Source organism: Pteropus medius, unplaced genomic scaffold (assembly GCF_902729225.1).
Source record: "Pteropus medius unplaced genomic scaffold, Ma_sr-lr_union100, whole genome shotgun sequence".
In the NCBI taxonomy this organism is placed as follows: domain Eukaryota; kingdom Metazoa; phylum Chordata; class Mammalia; order Chiroptera; family Pteropodidae; genus Pteropus; species Pteropus medius.
The window spans coordinates 16658537-16679336 of NW_024342473.1; the positions used below are offsets into that span (position 1 = coordinate 16658537).

At 38.2% G+C, this 20800-nt stretch overlaps 1 protein-coding gene across 5 annotated transcripts in view; it reads left to right on the forward strand.

Moving 5' to 3' along the window:
• RORA (RAR related orphan receptor A) overlaps positions 1-20800 on the forward strand; it is a 675046-nt gene that overhangs the window by 602133 nt on the left and 52113 nt on the right. Inside the window, exon 2 of one of the 5 annotated variants that reach the window (XM_039865421.1) lies at positions 697-798. The exons of 3 other annotated variants lie outside the window; for them this stretch is intronic. In XM_039865421.1, coding sequence (XP_039721355.1) covers positions 697-798 — 102 coding nt within the window. Of the gene's footprint in view, positions 1-696; positions 799-14443; positions 19456-20800 lie in introns of those variants that run through there. One more of the 5 variants, XM_039865423.1, reaches the window with a different exon arrangement.

Consider the following 20800-nt stretch of genomic DNA (forward strand, 5'->3'; position numbering starts at 1 on the left):
GTTAGGATTTATGCCCAAACCGTGAAGAAGTAAATATCACTGCCAATTGCCTCTCAGGTTGTTTCTCCTTCGTGTATTCAAAATAAACACTTGGCACTGGGCAGATTTATCAAAAATAGAGATGATTTGACTTCCTCATCACAGGACCAGTTGCTTAACTCACTCAGCTCTCATCATCTAACAAGGATAGTATTACCCTCGGTGGATTGTTTTCAGCATTAAATGAGATGATACACTTAAGGTACTCAGCCCATCAGTTAAGTGCTTCATAATGTAGTATTATTGCTAGTATTATTTATAGATTTTTTTAAAAAACAGTGGGAAGGAGATGAGTTAAATGCCACCCTTTTTGTCTGGCTACCAGTGAGACAGGTAGGACAGTCCAGCTATCTAAAGCTGTGAGCTTATTAAAGCCTCTGGATTATATTCCCTGCATTCCTTGTGGTTGAATCTGCCCAAAATTATTCCAGTGTTTGGGAAAGTTGTGAAAAACTCTGCTCATTTTGCGATTGGTTTCTTATGGGATTCTTCCTTCCACTTGACATACAAATTTCTAAGTCTTTCTCCCCTCGTTGCCTTATACTGGCCATGTAAAATGCAGGACAGCATCTTTCCAACAAATGCATTCACTTTATAACCATTGGCTGACCTTCTTTCTACATTTAAGGCTACTCAACTTTGCTATGTCCCTTTAAGGCCCTGAAATTCAAATCATGGATATCGAGGAACAGAGGAGGGTACACCAAGTCGTGGATATTGAGGAAGAGACCTGTGGAAGCTCGTGCATGACACATAGAGGTCAGACCACCCTCTCCCCATATCGCTGTGCTGGGATTTCTGATCTCTAGGGACTGCTTTTGTACAGTTAAGTTAGAATATTGTTCTATTTATATCATTTACTCTCACACCCTGCACTTTTGCATGGATTATTGCTTTTAACAAAGTAACAGAAAAGTGGTGAGATCAATTTATATGTTGGCCCGGTGTTCTGATGAGTAAATTTTAATAACTCCCCAGCTGGGAGCGGAATTTTGATCATGGAAGATGACATAGCTAAAAATAAAAGTTTCTTAGCTAGTCCGGCATCTTATAGAATATGAGACGTATAAGCAACTTTAGAAGTCATTCAGTCCAGTCCATTTACTTTACAAATCAGGTGGTTGGGAGATTAAATGCCATGCCCAGAATAAGTTATGGCCAGTTAAGGACCGGAATCAGAATCACCTTACTCCTCTGACACAATGTTTTTCACTGTTTGTGCTTCATCTAAGAGTGCCGCAGTTTACATGTAATATTAGATCAAAAAGTGCTGTCAGTGGTACGTTAGGCCTGTTTAACTCTTTAGTAACTAGGTCAGACATTTTTATCAAAAGATCCAATTGTATAATTGTTTGTATTTTTATAGAAAAAAAAATATTTCAGCTAAGGGCAACAGCATAAAGACCCATATGTAGCCAAGATTTTATTTACTTTTTAAAAGCCCAGAAAAACACAGGAAACCACTTTAAATATATCATCACAATGAATTCAATTCAAACTGTGTCAGAGAAGCCAACAGAACAGGGTCCCTCCATGCTGAGGATTGTGAAAATCTATCCTTGTTTGCTGTCGTCTCCCTGAGAGAGACAAGTCAAAATTCCTCCCCACCCCCACCCCCAAGAAAAAAAAGAACAGGAACAGTAAATAACAACCCTGAGATAATACAGATGGATAAACATTTCCAGAATTGATTATACAAAGTACTGTTGACGAGCCACTAGAAGGCAAGATGAGGAGAGAGGGGAGAAAAAAAGAACTTTTATCTGCCATTCGACTCTGGGCTTAAAGGCAGGATAGAGACAGGGAAATCTGTGATCAACATGGTAATGTACTTCACTGCATGCGTAAGATCATGAGAGGGTCCTGAGCGTTATCTAGTCCGGGCCGCTTCTGTTACTCCAGAGGAACCAGAAACTCGGAAAGGTTAAGTGGCTGGCCCAGCATCACACACTTCACAGCAAAGCCAATTTTGGAATCCTAGTCTAGACTCTCAGTCCAGTGTTCCAGCTTCTGCCTAGCATGACCCCCTAATTGAATCTGACAGGACCAGCATCAGGGGTACAAGATGAAGCTCATGGAAATTTCTCTAAATAGCTGTTTAAAAATCATCATTAAAGCTGTCTGTGGCTTTTAGCATCTCCAAAGGGTAAAAACTTAATACGATACCATATAAATCTTAAGTAGTTGTCCTATCTAGAAAGAAAGGAACTTTTTGTGTATGTTTAGCTAGTCAACAATTATTTACTAGGTGCCTGTGCTCTATTTGTGGTCCATGATCAATTATCCTCTCTTTTCTCTGAGTCTAATAAGCAGGGGATCATTGGATCTGTCCTCTTCCTCTCTTCTAAGGATATCATACTCACATCGTCTTACTTTTCTCTAGTTTTTTTTTTATACTTTTAATCTGGTCATTAAATGTCAGTCTCTGTTCTCGTCTCCGTTTTTTTTAGCCAGTGTTGGTTTCTCCTGTTTATCTTACTCTCCTTTTGCTGACGTATTTGCATTTCTTTAGCTGCAGTTAATATCTGCTAAATCAAACCATATTGGTCTGAATAGCTTCCATTGATTTGTGAATAAAAGGATGCTTCAGCAGCCCAGCCCTGCTCTCTATCCTTCTTTGTCACCAGTAGGTTTAACTTACTCAAAACCCTCCTTGTCCTTGTCCCCCTTTTACCCCAGTATTGTTCATCCTCCCCCTGTTTAAGCGGCTCCTCCCTTTGAGCTGTCCTTACTGTAAACAGGATCTCTGTTTTGGTAGGTGACTGCTTATTTCATTTATTCATTATTTAGCGAACGAGAGGATCAGTCATTTCTTTTTACTGTTGTCCTGTTTTCACTTTTAACCACCACCTCTCCCCTAAATCATCGTGGGGACCAGAATCACTGTTGTCATTAGCTAAACAGTATTTAGCATCTATTATATATTTGCTAAGCATAATTTAGAAGACTTGAATTTTGAAAAATGGGGCCTTTGGTTTATTTTGAGAAGGGGTGCAAAATGAACAAGCCACTTTCGTTAATTAATTTAATTCAACCAATTTCCTGTATAATATACCTCTCACTGCGGAGAAATGATTAGATTCTATAGGCCAGAAGAAAAAAGTGTGAAAAGATACTAACCACAAAAAAAAGATTTTGTAAGTCACATCGTCACCCTATCAATTTTACACTCCAGGAAATACCATAATCTTGATATTTTTTTCTCAGCTCAAAAGCAATCCAACTTGACATCCATCTGAAAAATATCAAAACTCTTCGTCAACTTTTACCTACTTTTTGGCTTTGTCATTCAACAACTGCCCACTCTTCCCCCACAAAAGAAACTTGTCGTTCTTACTTATACTGGGAAAACATACAAAATCTCATTCTGACAGTTTGCTAATAGGACAATAATGCTTAGATTCAAGGTAAACTTATATTACAGGAAAAACGAAAGAAGCTCTCAGATAAATGAACTTAGACGTCAGAGACCTTAGAGCTGGAGGATGGGGAAACTCTGGAAGGGGGTCTGATGTATTCTGAGATCTGTGGCTGGCCTCCCTCCAACCTCCCAGGTGTTAGCAGCAGCAACTCCCGCTCTCCCCAGTGACACCCAGACTGGACCTCACCACTCACTGTTTTGTTGGGGAGAAGAGACTTCCTCTGTCCTCAGAGGCATGCTGAACCACACTTGGCCAGTGTGCGCAGATGAGGTCTGCGTCTTGATAGTAGATCATCTAGAGGCAAGTTCCTGTCTTGTTTTCCTCAACTACATTAATAATAGAGATCATAGAAATGGGAGTCTTCACTGCTATGCTGTCCTGTGAAGGTGTTTAAAGGTTCTCACAGGTAGAAGAGGCCTATTTTGGCATCACTAGCTAAGACTGCCTGTCTGTTTCCACTCCCTGTGGTTGGGGCAACCTTTGTCTCTGGCAGAATAGAAAGGGGAAGGGGAGGGGGAGGGCAGAAGTGGTAGTGGGAGGTGTAAGGCATCATCCTGTCCATTTTCCAGCAGAGTAGCACTCTCCTACTAGGAGCTTATTTTCCTGGAAACATTTGTCCCCATAGAGCAGTGGTTCTCAACTGGAGGCGATTTTGACCCCCAGGGCTCCTTTGTCAATGTCTGGAAACATTTTCTATTATGATAACTGGGAGAGCTACTAGCACTCAGCAGGTAGAAGCCAGGACAGATCCCTACCCCCCAATACACACACTATAAAGAAGTGTCCAGACCAAACTGTCAATAGTGTTGAGGTTGAGAAATCCTGCCATGGGTCATGTTCTTTACCTCTTGTTCACCTGGGCTCCTCACAGATGGCATCTGCATTTTCAACCCAAAGAAATTTGTTTAAAAGTACTTATTTCACTTTTAAATAAACGAATAAATGGGAAACCTCATTGGCATGAGGGACAAAAAAAAAAAAAAGGAAAGTAATACATTAGCAAAAGAAACCACAGATAATCAACATAAATTAACTCATTCAAGTTAATTTATGCTGTATGCAATGGGAAAAAGATTCTTGCTGGTGAGAGAGGACCTCTTTAAAACAGAAGGCACAAACTCAAATACTTAGTGCCCCTAGGTATATCATATGAGTGTGACAGATATAAGAGTCACCTAGACCACTGGACAGTACATATGCCATCTGGAGGGAGCCACCTCCCTTGGCTCTGACCAACTGTCGCCATTTAGAATAACTGGTCCGCCACTGCTAAGTCTTTTGAGTTTTCAAGAGAATCTGGAAATCTGAACTTTATTTCGAAATTCTCTGGTTCTTCGTTATTAGAAACAAATTTAAAAGCTCATAAACTTTGTGTGGTTGAACATTGGGGCAGATGAGAATATCTTTAGTATATGGATCTGAATAGTTTAAGTGAATAAAAACTTTCAAAAACTTTAATAAAAATTTTAGAAAGTAAGTTCAAATTTTTTAGAGTATCAAGACCCTTTAAGTTTAGGTCCTTGCTAACCTAGCTACATACTTTCCATCCATTTGCTTCTCTCCACCCTTCTTTTAGACACAATGAGACACAATGAGCCTGACTTTGAAAAATTCATACATGCTCATTGCCGGGACATCTGCCTGGCTTTCCCTCACTCCCATCTCAACTCTAGCTGCCTATTGAACTGTAATATTCATTCTTCATGGCCCAGATAAATGACAAATCATCTTCCTGATTTCCCTCCAAAAAATCTGATTGCGATATTATGTTGTTATGATCTTTACAACCTAACACATATTCATCTAGTCATCTCTCCCACCACAAGTAGTATATAAGACTGAGAAGCTAGGAACCTGACTTCATTTACTCTTCTCTCCTCCAAGTAAACTTAGCTTTCATAAATTTAAATCACCTGCTCCTTAACCACCCACAAATATGCACTGTGGTTAATATGGCCATTTCCGCATGTAATACCAAATTTTCTCTCTTCCCTTCCTATGACCAAATTTTTCAACAACAACAACAATAATAATAATACTAATAATAGCAAGAACAACATTAAAGTAATGTTTTTAATGGCAATAAGGGAATTATTTTTTTAAATCATCTAATACCTTTTATTAAGAAAGAAAAAGTAAAACTTGAGAGATGAGTAATACTTATTAAACATTTGAAATCGTATTAAAATAAGCATTTTTGCATAGTTAAATATTTGAGTCTATACTTAGATATATAAATTACTATTCTTTGAACTCGAAGTCGATTTTGAACTCTGCTCTCCATAATTATAATAATCATACATTTATTTATATAGTTGGGCTATATAGAATTAACCAATTAATTCTTGATCACATCGCCTAATAAGAAGACTTTCCTTGGTACCCTATTTTTAGAGTGCCCATATGAGTGCATATTAATTACCAACCTCTGTTATTAACTTTGCATCATATTACCCAAATGCTTTCTGAACAATTTACCAACTTCAAGAGGCTAGGTGGGCAAGATGTTTGTATTAGAATTAACTCCTGCTTTCAAGCCAAAGACGAGTGACATTTATAAATCCTTTCACATATTTGGCCCAAATCCAAGGACAATTCATTTTCCTTAAGTGTTTGTGGTTGTTCAAGGAGCTGTGTTGACTTTCCCAATCCAGGTTACATCATAATTAGCTAATTTAAAAAAAAAACAGGGGTGGTAGGTATATATGTTTAAGCCAAATTGTTTCATTATAATTCTAGCTGTATGTAGATGATATAGTAATGATTGTTATCTCTATTAGGTTATACTTTCAAAAGTTGCTGTTGCCACCTACCTATACCATTTAAAAAACTACCTTTATTACTAATTTTAACATGAAACAGATCCATTTGGAGAAAATCCATTATGAATGAGACAAAGTTGGTTGTTGAATGACAAGTTTAGGCTGATGCCAAATATAAATGTGACACAAATGGGCAGATATTGGACAAATGCAATTTATCTCATTATTCAGCAGCAAGCTATTCCAAATGGTTCTGTTAACAAATACATAAAAATAGATTACATATAACATGCACACTGTGAGTCGCATTTAGAGAATTATTTTTGCCATTTCTCCCACTGTCTGGAACCAGTCCAATTTGAACAACAATACTTGAACTTCCGATTATAAGAAGCAGCTCCTTTAAATTTGACTTTGGGCCATGAACATACAATGCAATACACACATGACGTATTATTGAATTGTACATTTGAAACCTATATGATTTTATTAACCAATGTCACCCCAATGAATTTAATTTAAAAAGGAAAGAAACAGCTCCTTTAAAACTAAAAAAGAAAAAAAAAGGAAAAAAAAATGAAGTCAGTGTTTTATATGTGGAATTTACCTTTTTGGAAGAATTCTTGGGAACACACCAATTTTATCTAAACCCAATTTTGTTTTCTGTTAAACCTCTGTTGACCCTTGAAAAGAAGGCAGTGTTCTTCAAAGCTCTGATGGACAAATGCAAAGACTGAGGTTACAGGAACACTCTGTCTTTTTGCCGAGATATTGGTAGCACACACTAGATAATATTCACCAAGCTCACAAGGAGGTCACTGTTTGCCCATAGCAGTTTGTAAGCAGTCGGTTGTAGCATTGAATTTAAAGTCCCAAAAAGGGAAGCAAAAATGTATGATGACACTGTTAGAGCATTGGTTACAGGGTTTTAACGAAGATGTTATCAGGGTACTGAGTTATTTATATATCAATACTTTTATGCTCTCACATCATTGTCTTAGAATGCTTATTTTACATGGAGAAAATGGTTTTAATCTAAAATTCTTTCTGATTCTCCATCTTCAAAATATATTTGAACAATAAACTCATTGAAAGTTCAACAAGTCAAAGATGACTTGTTCTTGCAGTCCCCTGTCTTTTGTAGAGGATTGTCCTAATGAGACCAAATGCTCAGATTTGTTGTGGCCCAGGAGTCTTTGAATCCAGGAAAACAGTATTTTGCGGCCTGCAACTGTACCTCTAACCCTTGTGTGCAATTGCACCCCTTATACCTCTCGTAAGTGAAGGTAAAAGTAGATGAGAAAGTGTGGATGATTCTCACCAAATTGTCATCACTGCAAAAAAAAAAAAAAAAAAAAATTTAAAAAACCTAGCTCCCAAAGCAGATCTGATGTGGTGAATACATGTAAAGAGCACCATATTATGATAAAGTTAGTGGCAATAACAACACAAGCTGACGTTTTTTGAATCTTTTCTGTATGCCAGGCACTGGGCAAAGCAGTCAACATGCCTGGTCACATTTAACTTTTAACAACTCCACAAGTAGGAATTGATGTTATCTTCCTTTTACAGATGAGAGGAACGGAGGATCAGAGAAGTTAAAGTGACTTGCGCAAGATCACACAGTGGTGTGAATTGAGGTTTGAATTTAGGTGTCTAACACCAGAGCCTTGCAACCATGTCTCCACAGCTGCGATGTATACAGATTGTCAGCATGCGTATTTCTCAGATGTTGGTTTCATTGTCTGGACGTTAACTCACAGGCTAAGGGAAAGAAGTGTATGGTGACAAGCATGCTCAAGATAGGAGGCCTGCACATGAGAGTACAAACTGAAAGCTAGATCCAGGCCCATGACATACTTTGAGCATGTTTTATCCAACACTGAGTGCTGTGTTTGCTGTTCAGTTCATATATAGGCCATTGTTACCTGTGCGTGTACTTGTATTAGAACAAATTTTCCAGTGACCACTAAGAATGAACCACAGTGAACTAGAGCCTATGTCCTCTGATAAACAATATCTGTGATGTAGCCACAGAGGAAAAGCTATGGTTTGAACCATATGGGGAGCCAGTTTCCTAGTAGACTCTTCGGGGTATATGGTAAGAGCTCCATTTACTGAGAGCCCCCTATTCCTCAAGTACTGTACTATCTGATTTCATTTTTAGAACACCATGAGGTGAGGTGAGTGATAGGATCCCCAGGCTACAAATGAAGAAACTGAGGTTCAAAGAAATTTTCCTAAGATCTACATAAGTAGCAGATAGGAATTCTAAGTGTTCTTGACCACTGCAATAGTCGAAAATATATACATAAAGGTTAAAATCTCATGAAGTTTTTCTCTAATCAAACTCACAAGGCTGATTTCACTTTGAAGTGAAGCGAGTCACTTTCTACCTGTTTAATATCCTCTATCCATCAGAATGAATGTACACTTAAGCCAAAACACAAGAAGTGGAATCCCATATGGAAGATTGCAGGTGTATCTAGTTAGGCCGAGAAGCATAAAAGGCTGGACAGTTGTCTGGCATACCTATTATTTGCGTAGTAAGAATCTTGGACATAGTAGATGCTAAGCAAATATTTGTGGTTTGCTTCAGTAACAGGGATTTTTGTCTGAATATTTGAATACTCACCTCATCTTGGTTTTGCTTTGGTAGGCTGACTGTGCTCACTTCGAGAGAATTTCAACTTATTTGGATATAGTTGCGGATTGACATTTACTTTCCTTCTGTTTTTCTTGATCCTTTTAAAAACGCATTAGTATTTTACAATTTGGAATCTATTACATTGTGGAAGGGGGTCCAAAACCTTGGGAGCCATCTTGTGGTGAAAGCATCTTCCTCAGGTTTTTTGGATCTATAACACTGGGTGAAATTCTTGCATTCATTTCAAAGTAAAGAGTTTAAAATTTCCTTCTTTACTTTCTTATCATAACAATTATAATTATATCTCAATTATTTATGATCGTACTCTCTAATATTTAAAAAATACAAAGTAAAACTCCCCATGCATAGAAACCATAATAGTTTAAAACATCACCGCCAATGTGTATGTGAAGATGTGTGTATATAGACATGTACATTTTTAAAGCTTTGATTATCCTCAGGAATAAAGACCATGAACACATTATTTTCTTTATACTTCTCTATATTTTCTAAATTCTGTTTAATAAGCCTATGTAACTGTTAAATAGGAACCAACTTTTAGCCTAAAATTACAGTTAAATATTAGCAGCTGCTGCTAAGGGCAGATTGACAGATTGCTCAAGTAGCCACATTAGAGGGAGGATAACCACTTGAATATAGTTATTAAGCAAAAACATAACAAAAGTGGAATGGCAGCTCAGTTCCTGTGTTAATAAAATATTAAGGGTGTGACGGAGGCAAGCTGACCCTGGTTTTGTCACATGAATTTGACTGTTTCAGAGAGCACTCTTGAAAACAAAAATAAACAAAACAAAAATGAAATAAATAGAAAAAATTTTAGAAAAGCACTCTTGTTACTCAATGTTTTTAAAATAACATGCATTTTAATATACAGCCAGGCTGCATTTTGTGGCCATATGATAATTTTCAACCTAAACTGTCTTAAGAAGTCATTCAGATTCTCTAAAGAGCTTGAAATTTAATACAGTCTCATTGGGAACAGGATAAAGACTTACTGTAATAAACTTTTTGCTTTGCCCGATATGGACTACACATGATTGGTTGACGTGGTCCAAAAATGAACTAAAACCACAAATTCAAATTATTCACAGACTGCTTTTATAACTCAAGATGCTTACTTAAGAAAAAGCAACTATAGTAACTTTTGACTATCTGTAATTTGAAAAAAAAAAATAGTAGCTAGAATTTATACAGTATATATATTTGGCTTGGAATATTTTCGGAGGAACATAAAATTTGTCTTGCTTAAGTTATATTAAACCAGTTTGCCATTCCTTAAAACATATGTACTTGAAGGCTTCGAGAAGAGCTAGAGGACCTTTCTCTAAGTGAATATGCTTTTGACATTTATCAAAGACCATAATGCAAATACCAGAAAGGTTATTGTCCTACTCTCTGCACCTCACATTCTCTGGACAATTTGAAAAATGTGGTCTTTCAGTTACCACTTTTGCCTTCCTACTACAGCAATACTTCACCTATTACGATTAAATCCTCTTGCAACTTTTTCTACCAGGAACCATCTGAGAACTTAGGAAGTAAGCAGATAGGCCTTTGGGCTGCCAAAACAGAGTCCCAAAGTTTAAGCACTACAGCTCAAGCCCTTGACTCAGAGGAAATCCCTGTAGACCCAATACATCCTATTTATAATTGGTTTTTACACAGGTCCTGTGACAAGTTTGGTGATCTGGCTAGGTTCCAAGCACATGGCTAATTCTAAAATGAAATATTAGTTTACAGGAGGGCCTCATAAGATCTAGCATATGACTACAGATGGAAGTGACAAAGGGAAAACTATTAAAAAGTCAACATACTAGGGCATTTAGTTTGGGGGCAAAATGTCATATAAATCTTAGCAGGCCTAATAGTATTACAGCATATCTAATAATTTCATACTTTCTTGGTAAGTTTCTAATAAGTTTTAAAATATTTTAATACTCATCAAGAAAGAGTAAATTGTGTTCATAATACTAAGAAGAAAAATAAATGTCATGATTTTAGAAATATTCCATAAAAAATATTTACGATAACTACCTCCTTTGTTTTGATGTGCTTACTTGGATAAAACTCCAGCTATTTGAAAATTCAGCCATCCCAAATTACTTACTAAGGCTCTAATCAGCTGAGATTCACTGCTGTTTGCTCTGGTGATGCTCTAAAATACGTAATGTTCACAAAGGTTTCTGAAGTTAGGAGAATTTACTTGATTGAATTCTTTGTGAGAACTATCTAGAAAATGACTTCAATTTGTTTCCAATTTTCAAGATGTTTCTCTTGTAGCTCAGGAGAATGTGCTCCTGATGAAGGGGTGGACTTGACAGACTGGAGGACCAAAGAGGACAGAATTTCCTGTGTTTACCCTCCCATTCCAGAGTTTGTAACAGTTGACTCTGGTGATTTAAAGCCAAGGCAAGGCTGAGCCTGTATCTCCTTACATAACAGTACAAAGTAACTTAACCAAAGCACAGTGTTCACTACCCTGGCCCTTCCTGTCACGTAACCACGACCTCTGTGATTTTTGCTGCTTCCAAATGAAGGCCAAACCACATGTGTCATCTTACACATCCTTTTCGAGAGCCAAAAAGTCCCACTCTCTAGTTCCCAGGTAACCATAACAGTTGAGTGCATTTTAGATCTTACTTAAGAAAGTAGGTTAATTTTAGGTATGACTAGAGAGGGATAATGCAGATTCTTCCACAGCGACTTGAAGTTCAGCCTTCACAGAATTAGAGTACTAGGCAAAAAGAATACAAATAGCAGAAAATGATTACTGCCAGCAAGTGGTAGGAGGAGAAATTTCTTTAGAACAAAAGGAGAATAAGACATATTCAGTGACAGCGGAATTTAATAAATATTTATTGGATCCTGTTCAAGCATTTGGAGAGGTTCAAACATTTGCGGACGATGCAGAAATATGTGCTTCGATAAATCTGTTTCTTGTCATTTATCATTGAATTTGGATGGACAAACAAATGTTCCTGGAGGGAAAATGGCAAGGCAACATATTCACAAAAGGAAGATGAGGACATTCAAACTGGATAGATGAATGGTGAAGAGGAAATGTCTATTGTAATTTGAAAGGTTTCTTCATATCAGAAGGCTTTTAGGAGGAACCAAAGTAGGAATCAAAGATGGAGTCTCCAGTGGAATCTGAAATGATGAAGAGAGAGGGGAAGCCAGGAACTTTCAGGCACAGAGGAACTCCATTGTGGCCAGTGGATTCATGGGCTGCTGACTTTGACCTATGACCCACAGGCACATTTGCTCACCACCCTTTCTCAGAAGTGTGGGGAGCAGTCAATGGCAGTATCTTCACCTGCAGAGCAAACAGAACTGAGAAAATAGCCTGAGCACTCAGAGTAGGAAAAACATTTCTCTGAAATATTTAGTCAAGTAATACAAAACTTATTTTCAAATAACTGCCTTAGTTCTCTACTTTTACATAATCTGTTTGTAACAGAGAGGGGGCATGGGAGCAGAATAAATGGTTTCAATTCAGAAGTTGTTGCTTAGGCCACAACTGTTTCTGTTAATGAAAATATTCACAGCACCTTCAGTTTTGAGAGTAGACCTCATTTGGGGGTGGATAGGGAACACGGAACCCCTCATCCACAATCAAGTAGGTCTGTAAGGAGAGAGCAAGAAATCAAGATGAGATGCATCCCATTTTTTCCTAAACACACGCCTGAAGTGCCAGACACTCTAAAAGCGTTCGTTACAGATAACACGAAATCCCGCTGCTGCCTGTCCTTCATTAGAAAGTAGAGAGACCACTCTTTCAAGTGGAGGAGATTTCTGTAACAAAGAAATGGCAGAAAATAGGTCAACAAAGTCAAGTGACCTACACAGATGTATGTTTCGAGATGTGTAAGCTGTGGTTCTATAATCACAGATTCACTTGCAAATATCAAGAGTAAAGGCCAGAAAGTGGAAAAATATTTTCTGGGCAGGTGGGAGTGGGGAAGAGGGAGAAGTGGGTTGTCATTCTTCTTTCAAATATCTACCACTTGAAACTTTTTTTTTTTTTAAGTTTCCTTAATGTCATTGTGCTCAACAGATGACAGCATTTCTCAGAAAAGAAGTAGAAAAAATTTCGAGCAATATGTGTGTCCTCCCAAGCTCCACTTTCCTTCTCTTCCCACCTGTGAATACAAGACAGTTCCTTTTTCCTTCATTGTCCCTGTTCCGCTTGACCTTCGCAACACAGTGCGATCACTTCTCGTTTCAAACAGTAACCTAACACCAAACAGAATTTTAACATAGCCACTATTTCTTTTGAACAAGGCTGTGCTGGCAATTATGAAACAGGGTAGACGTTGGCAAGCGCTTTTGGAATAATTATAGGGTTCCTCGAGTAGTACAGTATAAGTAATTGCCAGTTTAAAAGCGTTATTGTGAGCAGCAATTTATACTCAAATTTATATTTGCTCCTTGAAACCAATATACGTCAAGAATGCCTCGTTCCCACCCCCGCATCCCCACATCGATCTCAAGGGCTTCGGAACCTTTTGATTCCATTACACTTTTAACTTAGCAAGGCAACTACAAGGCACGTCTGGGCTATATAGTAAATAAGGGTAAGAGTAATGCATTTAATAAATGGACATGAATGAAGTAATGAAACTATTCCAGCTCTGGCCAGCCGGTGTGCTCCCAGGATACTGACGTACAGAAAGGCCATTTCTGTACAGAGAAAAGCTGAGAACTGCAGTGGTATCACTTTTGCCTGGCAAGTAGGGCAGGCTGAAGATTATCACCTCCTCTTTGGCTTATGATGGTGTGGATGTGAGGCACAGAGGACTGAGACACAGGAAACTCGTGGAGATAATGCAACTCTAAAATAGCCACGGAGACTTATTAAAACATATATTTTCCTCCCTGCGGAAATTTTCATTTTATCCTATGGCACATTAAAGATGGGTAGGTACGTCAGAAAAACGGGGTGGGTGAGGGCAAAGAAAGCCTGGCAAAGAAAGCGAGCTGTATGTGAAGGGCTCTCTCCTCGGGGTGAATGCTGAATAGAAAGGCCCTTTTTTTTTTCCAAGCAGGTGACTGTAATGTGTCATCTTCTTGTCTTTCTGTTGATCCTAGTGGCTTGTTTTACCCGGTATGAGAACTCCCCTGAGATTTTGACATCCTGAATGTTTCTCACCAAAGTAGCTAGTGTTCTAGGATAACGTATTTTTTGTTTTCAACTGCTTTTCCTGGTTTCTGCTCTCTAAAACCCTTTACACCATATTTTCCATGATTATTCAGTGCTGGCTTTGGTATTTAAATAAGCCTTTCAATGGGTCATTAGCTCTGTAATTAATTCCAGCTATTTTTAAATGGTGCCTTGGTTATGAAAGAGCTGCCATATTCTCAACAGCCTTGTCTTTCTTGGAGCATCCCTAAGCATTAGCCGATTTTTTTTAGTGCCAAAAATATTGTAATCTTTTTTCTCCTTTCAATTATATTTCTCATTGGTAGGAAGTCAAACTTTTTAAATGAGGACAGGAAATATTTAACTGTTACACTTCTGAATGAGGGCCTTGGGCTTTTTCAAATGATCTCAACAAGTAACTATCAAGGACTTCCTGTAGGCCAGGCCCTGCCTTGTATATATTTACTTGAATTTTCAAAATCAATATTGGAAAATTACAGGATTTGAATAGGAAGTAACTTTATGGAAAAGTGACTGGATTAAAAAAATGATTTCGCCAGTTCCAGAGCTAGAATTAGAGCCCAGACCACCTGACTCTTAGCCCATTCTTTCTATTTCTTTATGCTTTGTTATGTAATATTAACATAGCTGTTAGTCTCTGTGACACTAGAAGAGGCTTACCAGGTCTAATATTAGAACCAGTGAGCCTGGCCCCACACCCTTGGCAGACGTCACAATCAATCACAGCACAGTGCATCTCAACCAGCGTTACAAGTATCCACTAGAAATCCATTTGACTTAGGAAATGAGCTGAAACCCATTTGCTACCTTGACCTTATAGTAATCCCAGGATAAAGTAGTAATTCCTGGTTCAGAAAAGCAGATGGAGATTACCTTTGATTATTGAGTATTATGGCAGGTCAGATAAAAATACCAATAGCTCATGGAATGATAGTAATAGTGGCTACCAATGTGTGCCAGGCACTGAGCTAGTTGCTTAGATGTATTCTTGCATTTGAGCCTCATTACAACCCTGTGAAATAGTTCCTCTTATCTCCATGGCATAGATTAGGAAATACAGGATTGGAGAGGTTAAATAACTTGCCCATGATCACTGACCTAACAAGTGATTGGCTTAGCGTTTGGGCTCTGATCTGTCTACCGCTAAGGCTACTCCATGGCATCTGACAGCACATGCGGGGCCTCCATGTGGCGACTGCTCATGGACCAGACCTTGCTGTCAGAAGAGTAATTACTGCCTTCCTTTCCACGAGAGTCCCTCTTCCCCTACTCCCAGACCCCATGGCCTTTTTTTTTCAATTCTGTGAATTCCTTTGGTATCTTTGGGTTGTAGGTTCTAGTAAATATAGTTCAGAAAAGAACACTTATACCTTGGTTGGTTTTTCATTTTTCCATTTCATTTTATGATAAATTAGAAAATCTTTAAGTTATTTTGGTTCTTGCCATAGAGTTTCCACGCTTGAACAAAAATGCTTAGGGCTTTCTAGGAGAGCTTTAGCAACCCTTTCATTCCCTCTAGGGTAATAGAGATTAATACATGCTAGATGCAAGTTATAGGATTCCCTGATCTATTCACTCCTTTGGAGCACCTGCTGTATGTGAGGCATTGAATTAGGCACTGGGGATATAGGATGAGAAAGAAAGACAGGTCTCGGCTCCATACACCTTTCATTCTAAACGTGTGGAGACAGCTAACAATTACGTAGCATTCCAGGAAGTGATAAATGCTATGAAAAATGAATTTAGGTGTTATAATAACAGATGACTTGGGGAGAGAGGGCTAAGGATGCTTCTGGTTTTTGATTTCCTATGGACCCTAAGATAAATATTAAGGGAGACTTTAAGAGGCAAGTTAAGCTTCTGTATCTCTAGATATATCTACAGTACACTTGTGGCTAGGACCGAGACTAGGGGTAAATGTTAAGTGAACACAGTTTTATTTCAGTGTAATCTTCCTCTTTGGCACCACCATCATTTTCCCCATCTGCCGAGACCTCCTCTCCCCAATAACTTTCTCCACCTCCAGTTTCCCATCATTCTATGAGCAGTGCCAAAGCTCACTGCCTCTCTCTACCACCACTGCTGCTAACCATGAACCATTCTATGTTTCCTGTCCTCAAGGTCAGGCCCCCTGTGGCTGCCAAGGCCTCAACTAGCCACTCTGATACACTAGCCTCTTATCGGCATTGTTTAAGAAATGAAAAGATGACTCTGCTCACGCCTCCCAAGTGAGTGATTTCTGTTGACACTAGTCCTGTTTTTCCGTCTGTGAAATGGGGGATTTGGGATAAACCTAATTGAAAAGAAAGCAGGAGAATGAGCAGATGTGGGTGGTGCCTCTCCTGGGTTTCTCCCCGGCTCGGTAATCTCAGGACAGTCATTTTACCTCTCAAAGACTCAGTTAGTTACCTTGGCTAAAAAGTAAAGGGTCCGATTGGGTCATCTCAGAGGGCCTTTCAGGTCTGGAATTCTGTGATGTGACCGGTTCTGTTTAACTCCTTATAGCGTGCCAAACAAAACAAAAACTATGATTCACAAGAGGCAGTGCCTCTGTCTTGATTGTTTAACCCAGTGAAGAAGTTTCAGACAAGGAAGGAGGGCAGCAGGGTATCATTGCAAGGCAGTAGAAGAAATAATTCAAGGTCTTTTAACTTTTCTTCCTGAGGACAGTTAATGTGGGGAATGGACTCTCACTGAGATTGTTTAAGAAATGAAAAGATGACTCTTCATATACCCAAACTATGTTTAATATCCTAACCCTTAGAAATAACAGGTTTTAACTGTCAGCCACATCTGCTGACCAGGATGTGGGAACTGAGCAGAGAACCAAAATGAGCCAAAGCATCAAAATCATTTACTTGTGTAAGTGACCAGCTTCTACTTCCTTGTTATCTGTCAGTTTATTCCATATTGAGGTCAGGGCGGTAAAGCTATTATGCAGTATACATTTCCTTTTGCTTGAAAAACATGAGTATATCAAGACAATAGGCAAGAACACTGAATCACTCTCCCCAGTCATTTCCAAATGCTGAAACTAAATGTGCGTGGCTCTCTTCTACGTGGATAGATTAATGTGCTGCATATTCCCTGCAGAGCTATAGTTATTACTTAATTGATTTCACTTATGGGATCCTGTGAAATCTCCTGGCAGAAATCTGAAAGATGAAAAGAGAGTACTTAATTCATTGCTGTCTTGTCTTCTAAAGATGTTGGCTTAGTGTGGTAAAGAACAAGTGGTCTATATAACGAATCTTCTGCACAAACTAAATTAGCAGAAAGAGCAGCAAAACCAGCATGACTCTGCAAAATGGTTCTTTTGTTTTCCGAAAGTGTGGTAATTTCACACAAATGAAAACTTATTTTTGTAAGCCTATGTTTGGTGTAACTTGAGGGTGTGAATTCAGCCATTCATTCCTTGAACTTTTATTATTTCAAAATTAAGGTAGCATTATTTAGACTCCTTTATCTCCTTTGAGGGTCACCATTTACATATAACTTCCATTCCATCTTTTTCTGACTGTCCTTGAGGAAAACAAACATCAAAAAAAGATTTTATTTTTTCCAATGAAAGCTTATGGTGTGCTGACAATAATCTAATCTCTTTAATGTCCAAGTGACAAGGATTGATAACTGATAATATCTCTATTGATATTTTCTAGATATGATTCTACAGCAAAGTTTGGTTTAATGCCTTTTTGGTGAACACTAAGGAGGGAAATCACAGATACATAGATTATAAATTTTATGGCTTTAAACATTATTTATTTGAAATAAACATGTTTAGTATCGGATGTGAACAACTTAAAATATTAAAATTCCCATCCAGATTTCAAGTCTTAGGTGTTTCTCTCCTATGCTTTTTACTAGGTCAAAAGCAGCTCAGCTGTAAACAATTATATCCTTTGGCCACTTAGTTTCAAAAATCACTTATATTTTGTTTTATAAAATGAGCTGTGTTATCCTTGGGATTTAATTGATGGCTGGAGGAAATCAGACACTATATAAAGCAAGACTTATAAACCCCTGGAGTCCTATTTGTGACTATTTCACATTACAAACAAAAAAACAGAATTTTATTTTTTTGTTTTGTAGATTAGAAAGGAGATAAGAGAGGATGGAGAATGACATTGCGGTTTGAATTTGTAATTTGAAAGCATAGAAAATGAGTGAAAAAAAAATACGGCCATAAGAATGTCACTGGATGTTCCACCCTCCCCAACACCCAGACAATCTCTTTGTGAGAATTCACCATGGGCCTTTAAAAGTCATTGCAATAAAAATGTGATATAAAAAATGGCGTACTACCATCATAGCATGGATGACAAATATGTGATATTCTGGGAAATTGCAAAATATTTTCTTAACCAGAGTTTGGTAGCTTGCTCTCAGAGTGTTTGAAACCAAAGACTATAGCAAATGCTATTTTATATTTAATGTATTCCCTGGTGCCTTGTTTCTCTCTTAAATTAATTCATGGGCAGCGAATAGAGGGAGGAAGATAACAACAACAAAATACCCTGGTGATATGATAGTGAATACCACTTCCTACTGTTTACTTCCTACCTAAGAAAATAACTTTATTTTCTTCGGTCTTGTGCCTATCATGATTGCTTACAAAGAGAAAGTAGATGGCAACTCTGTTCTTAATGTTGTGTCATTCATTCCACCCGATACAGCATGCTTCATTCCTCATTCCTCATAACTTTGGGGGAGAAATATGGTGTTTTGTTGCTTGTTTACAGCACAGTCAGGCAGCAGACACAGTACATAAAAGGTGCTACATATTATCAGACATTTCAAGAATGCCAGAGAGTTTTCTACTTTTGTCAATAAGACCTTGTTTAACTGTGTACGTCAAGTTCAAGAGTAGCAATGTAAAGCTGCTCCAATTATTTGGAACCAATACTATGTACCTTTATTTGGAACCAATTATTTGGAACCAATACTGTGTACCTTTATTTGGAACCAATACTATGTACCTTTAAGTGTAATATTTATACTTCTTGCTGTCCAAAGTTTGAGGATTTCATCACTGACTTACAATGTTTCTCAGAAAGGAACACATTCTCCCACAGAAGTTATTGGATGAGTTAAGCAAATTCAGGCCACCTATTAATTGAAAACCTAGAATGGATTACCCAAAGATTCTCTTTTGGAAAAGAACCAGCACAATGCCCGAAAGGCCAGAGAGCGGAAAGTCATGCTCTCGACGGGGAAATGACTGTAGTGTTCATGGAGACAGTGTTGGAGACAGTGTTTTCGCATGGCTGACATTAATGACAACCCAATGCTATGCACTCACTGAATGTTTTCATTTCAGAAGAGCATCAAAACCACTGAGTCCTTTCAAGTCATCTTCTTTTACTGCGAAACCAGAAACCATGCCAACAACTACTTTCAGTAATAACCTGTGTCCTGGCTGCAGGCTGTATTAAACTCCTTGTCATATAATTTTCTAATTTGTGTGTAGGTAGTTGTAGCAAACAACAGTTTATTTCAGAGCATGACATCAGAAAGCATATTTTAATGCAGCAGTGATGGTAATAAAATCAGAATTTCCACGAAGTCCACTCTAATTGAACAGTATTGTAAGGAGAAATAAAACATGAGACTCAGAGTTTCCTCCCAACATCCTTTACATTATTAGGTAATGAGGCTGATTTTATTTTGACAAATGTACTGGGAGGTATGCTTCCACATGAATGTTGCCCCTTCAAGGCAGTCAACTAGGGAGGCTAATAAATGTTGGTGCCAAAACGCTCACTGTCACTGCCAAAAACTAATTCCTCTTCTGGAACTTTTTTTCAACTCCTTTAGCAATGTTTTAATATTCTCCATAGTGGCTGTTGTCCTCCTGGAAAAGCGAATTTAATTTTTGAAAACAACCAATAGTTAATGTGGTGAATAAGACAAGAGAAGAAACCAGGCCAGGTCATTTTCCTTTAAAAAAAAAAAGGAACTATACAGTGACAAACTTGTCTTTCTCATCTTGTTGGCACTGAGAACAGTTGTGAAAGAAGTGGTTCAAAGTAGTTTGTGGCAATGACAACATCACTCATTTGAAGGTCAAGCCTCATTTTGGTATAGGGACTGGTGCCAGTGATTTCGTTGGAAGAAAATATTGGCTGCTAATTTTCTTCTTCTGGAATATTAATATGGTAGATGACAGCAACAACAAACACAAAGGATATTCAAAGCCATCCTCCGCTGCAACACAGGAGCACCTCCACACATGTAGTTGGTACACAGTATCCAGATCACCCTGATCATACACGTTTTCAGTTGGGTCAGAATTACTGTTCCCCTGACCAATGAAATTATACAGCAAGCAGTGAGTGTGGGAAGCTGAATGGAAGGAGAACCAAAGGGAAACTCCTGCCCAAGAGGACCACAGAGTGATGACTTCAGCCATCGTAATCTGATGGTAATCACAGGAGAAATCTGACTTCAGCTAAGAGGCAGCAGAGTTTGGTCATGGGGCAGCTTAGTGCTTTGACTGCAGTCAGCACAGAGTTCCCTATTTCCGTGCTGGGCAGACCTCACTCAGCCACAGGGGTCAAAACAAAGGCACACTGGAAAATTCGATGGAAATGTTAGTTATGGCATGGAAACTTTCCCCATGGCAAGTCATTTGGCACTATCAATATTTTATCCCATTTTGCAATTTGGTTTGTTTAGGGATATAAAAATGGGCTTTCTTAAAGTTTCATTTTTCAAGGTTTATGATATGCTGCTGAAGAATGTA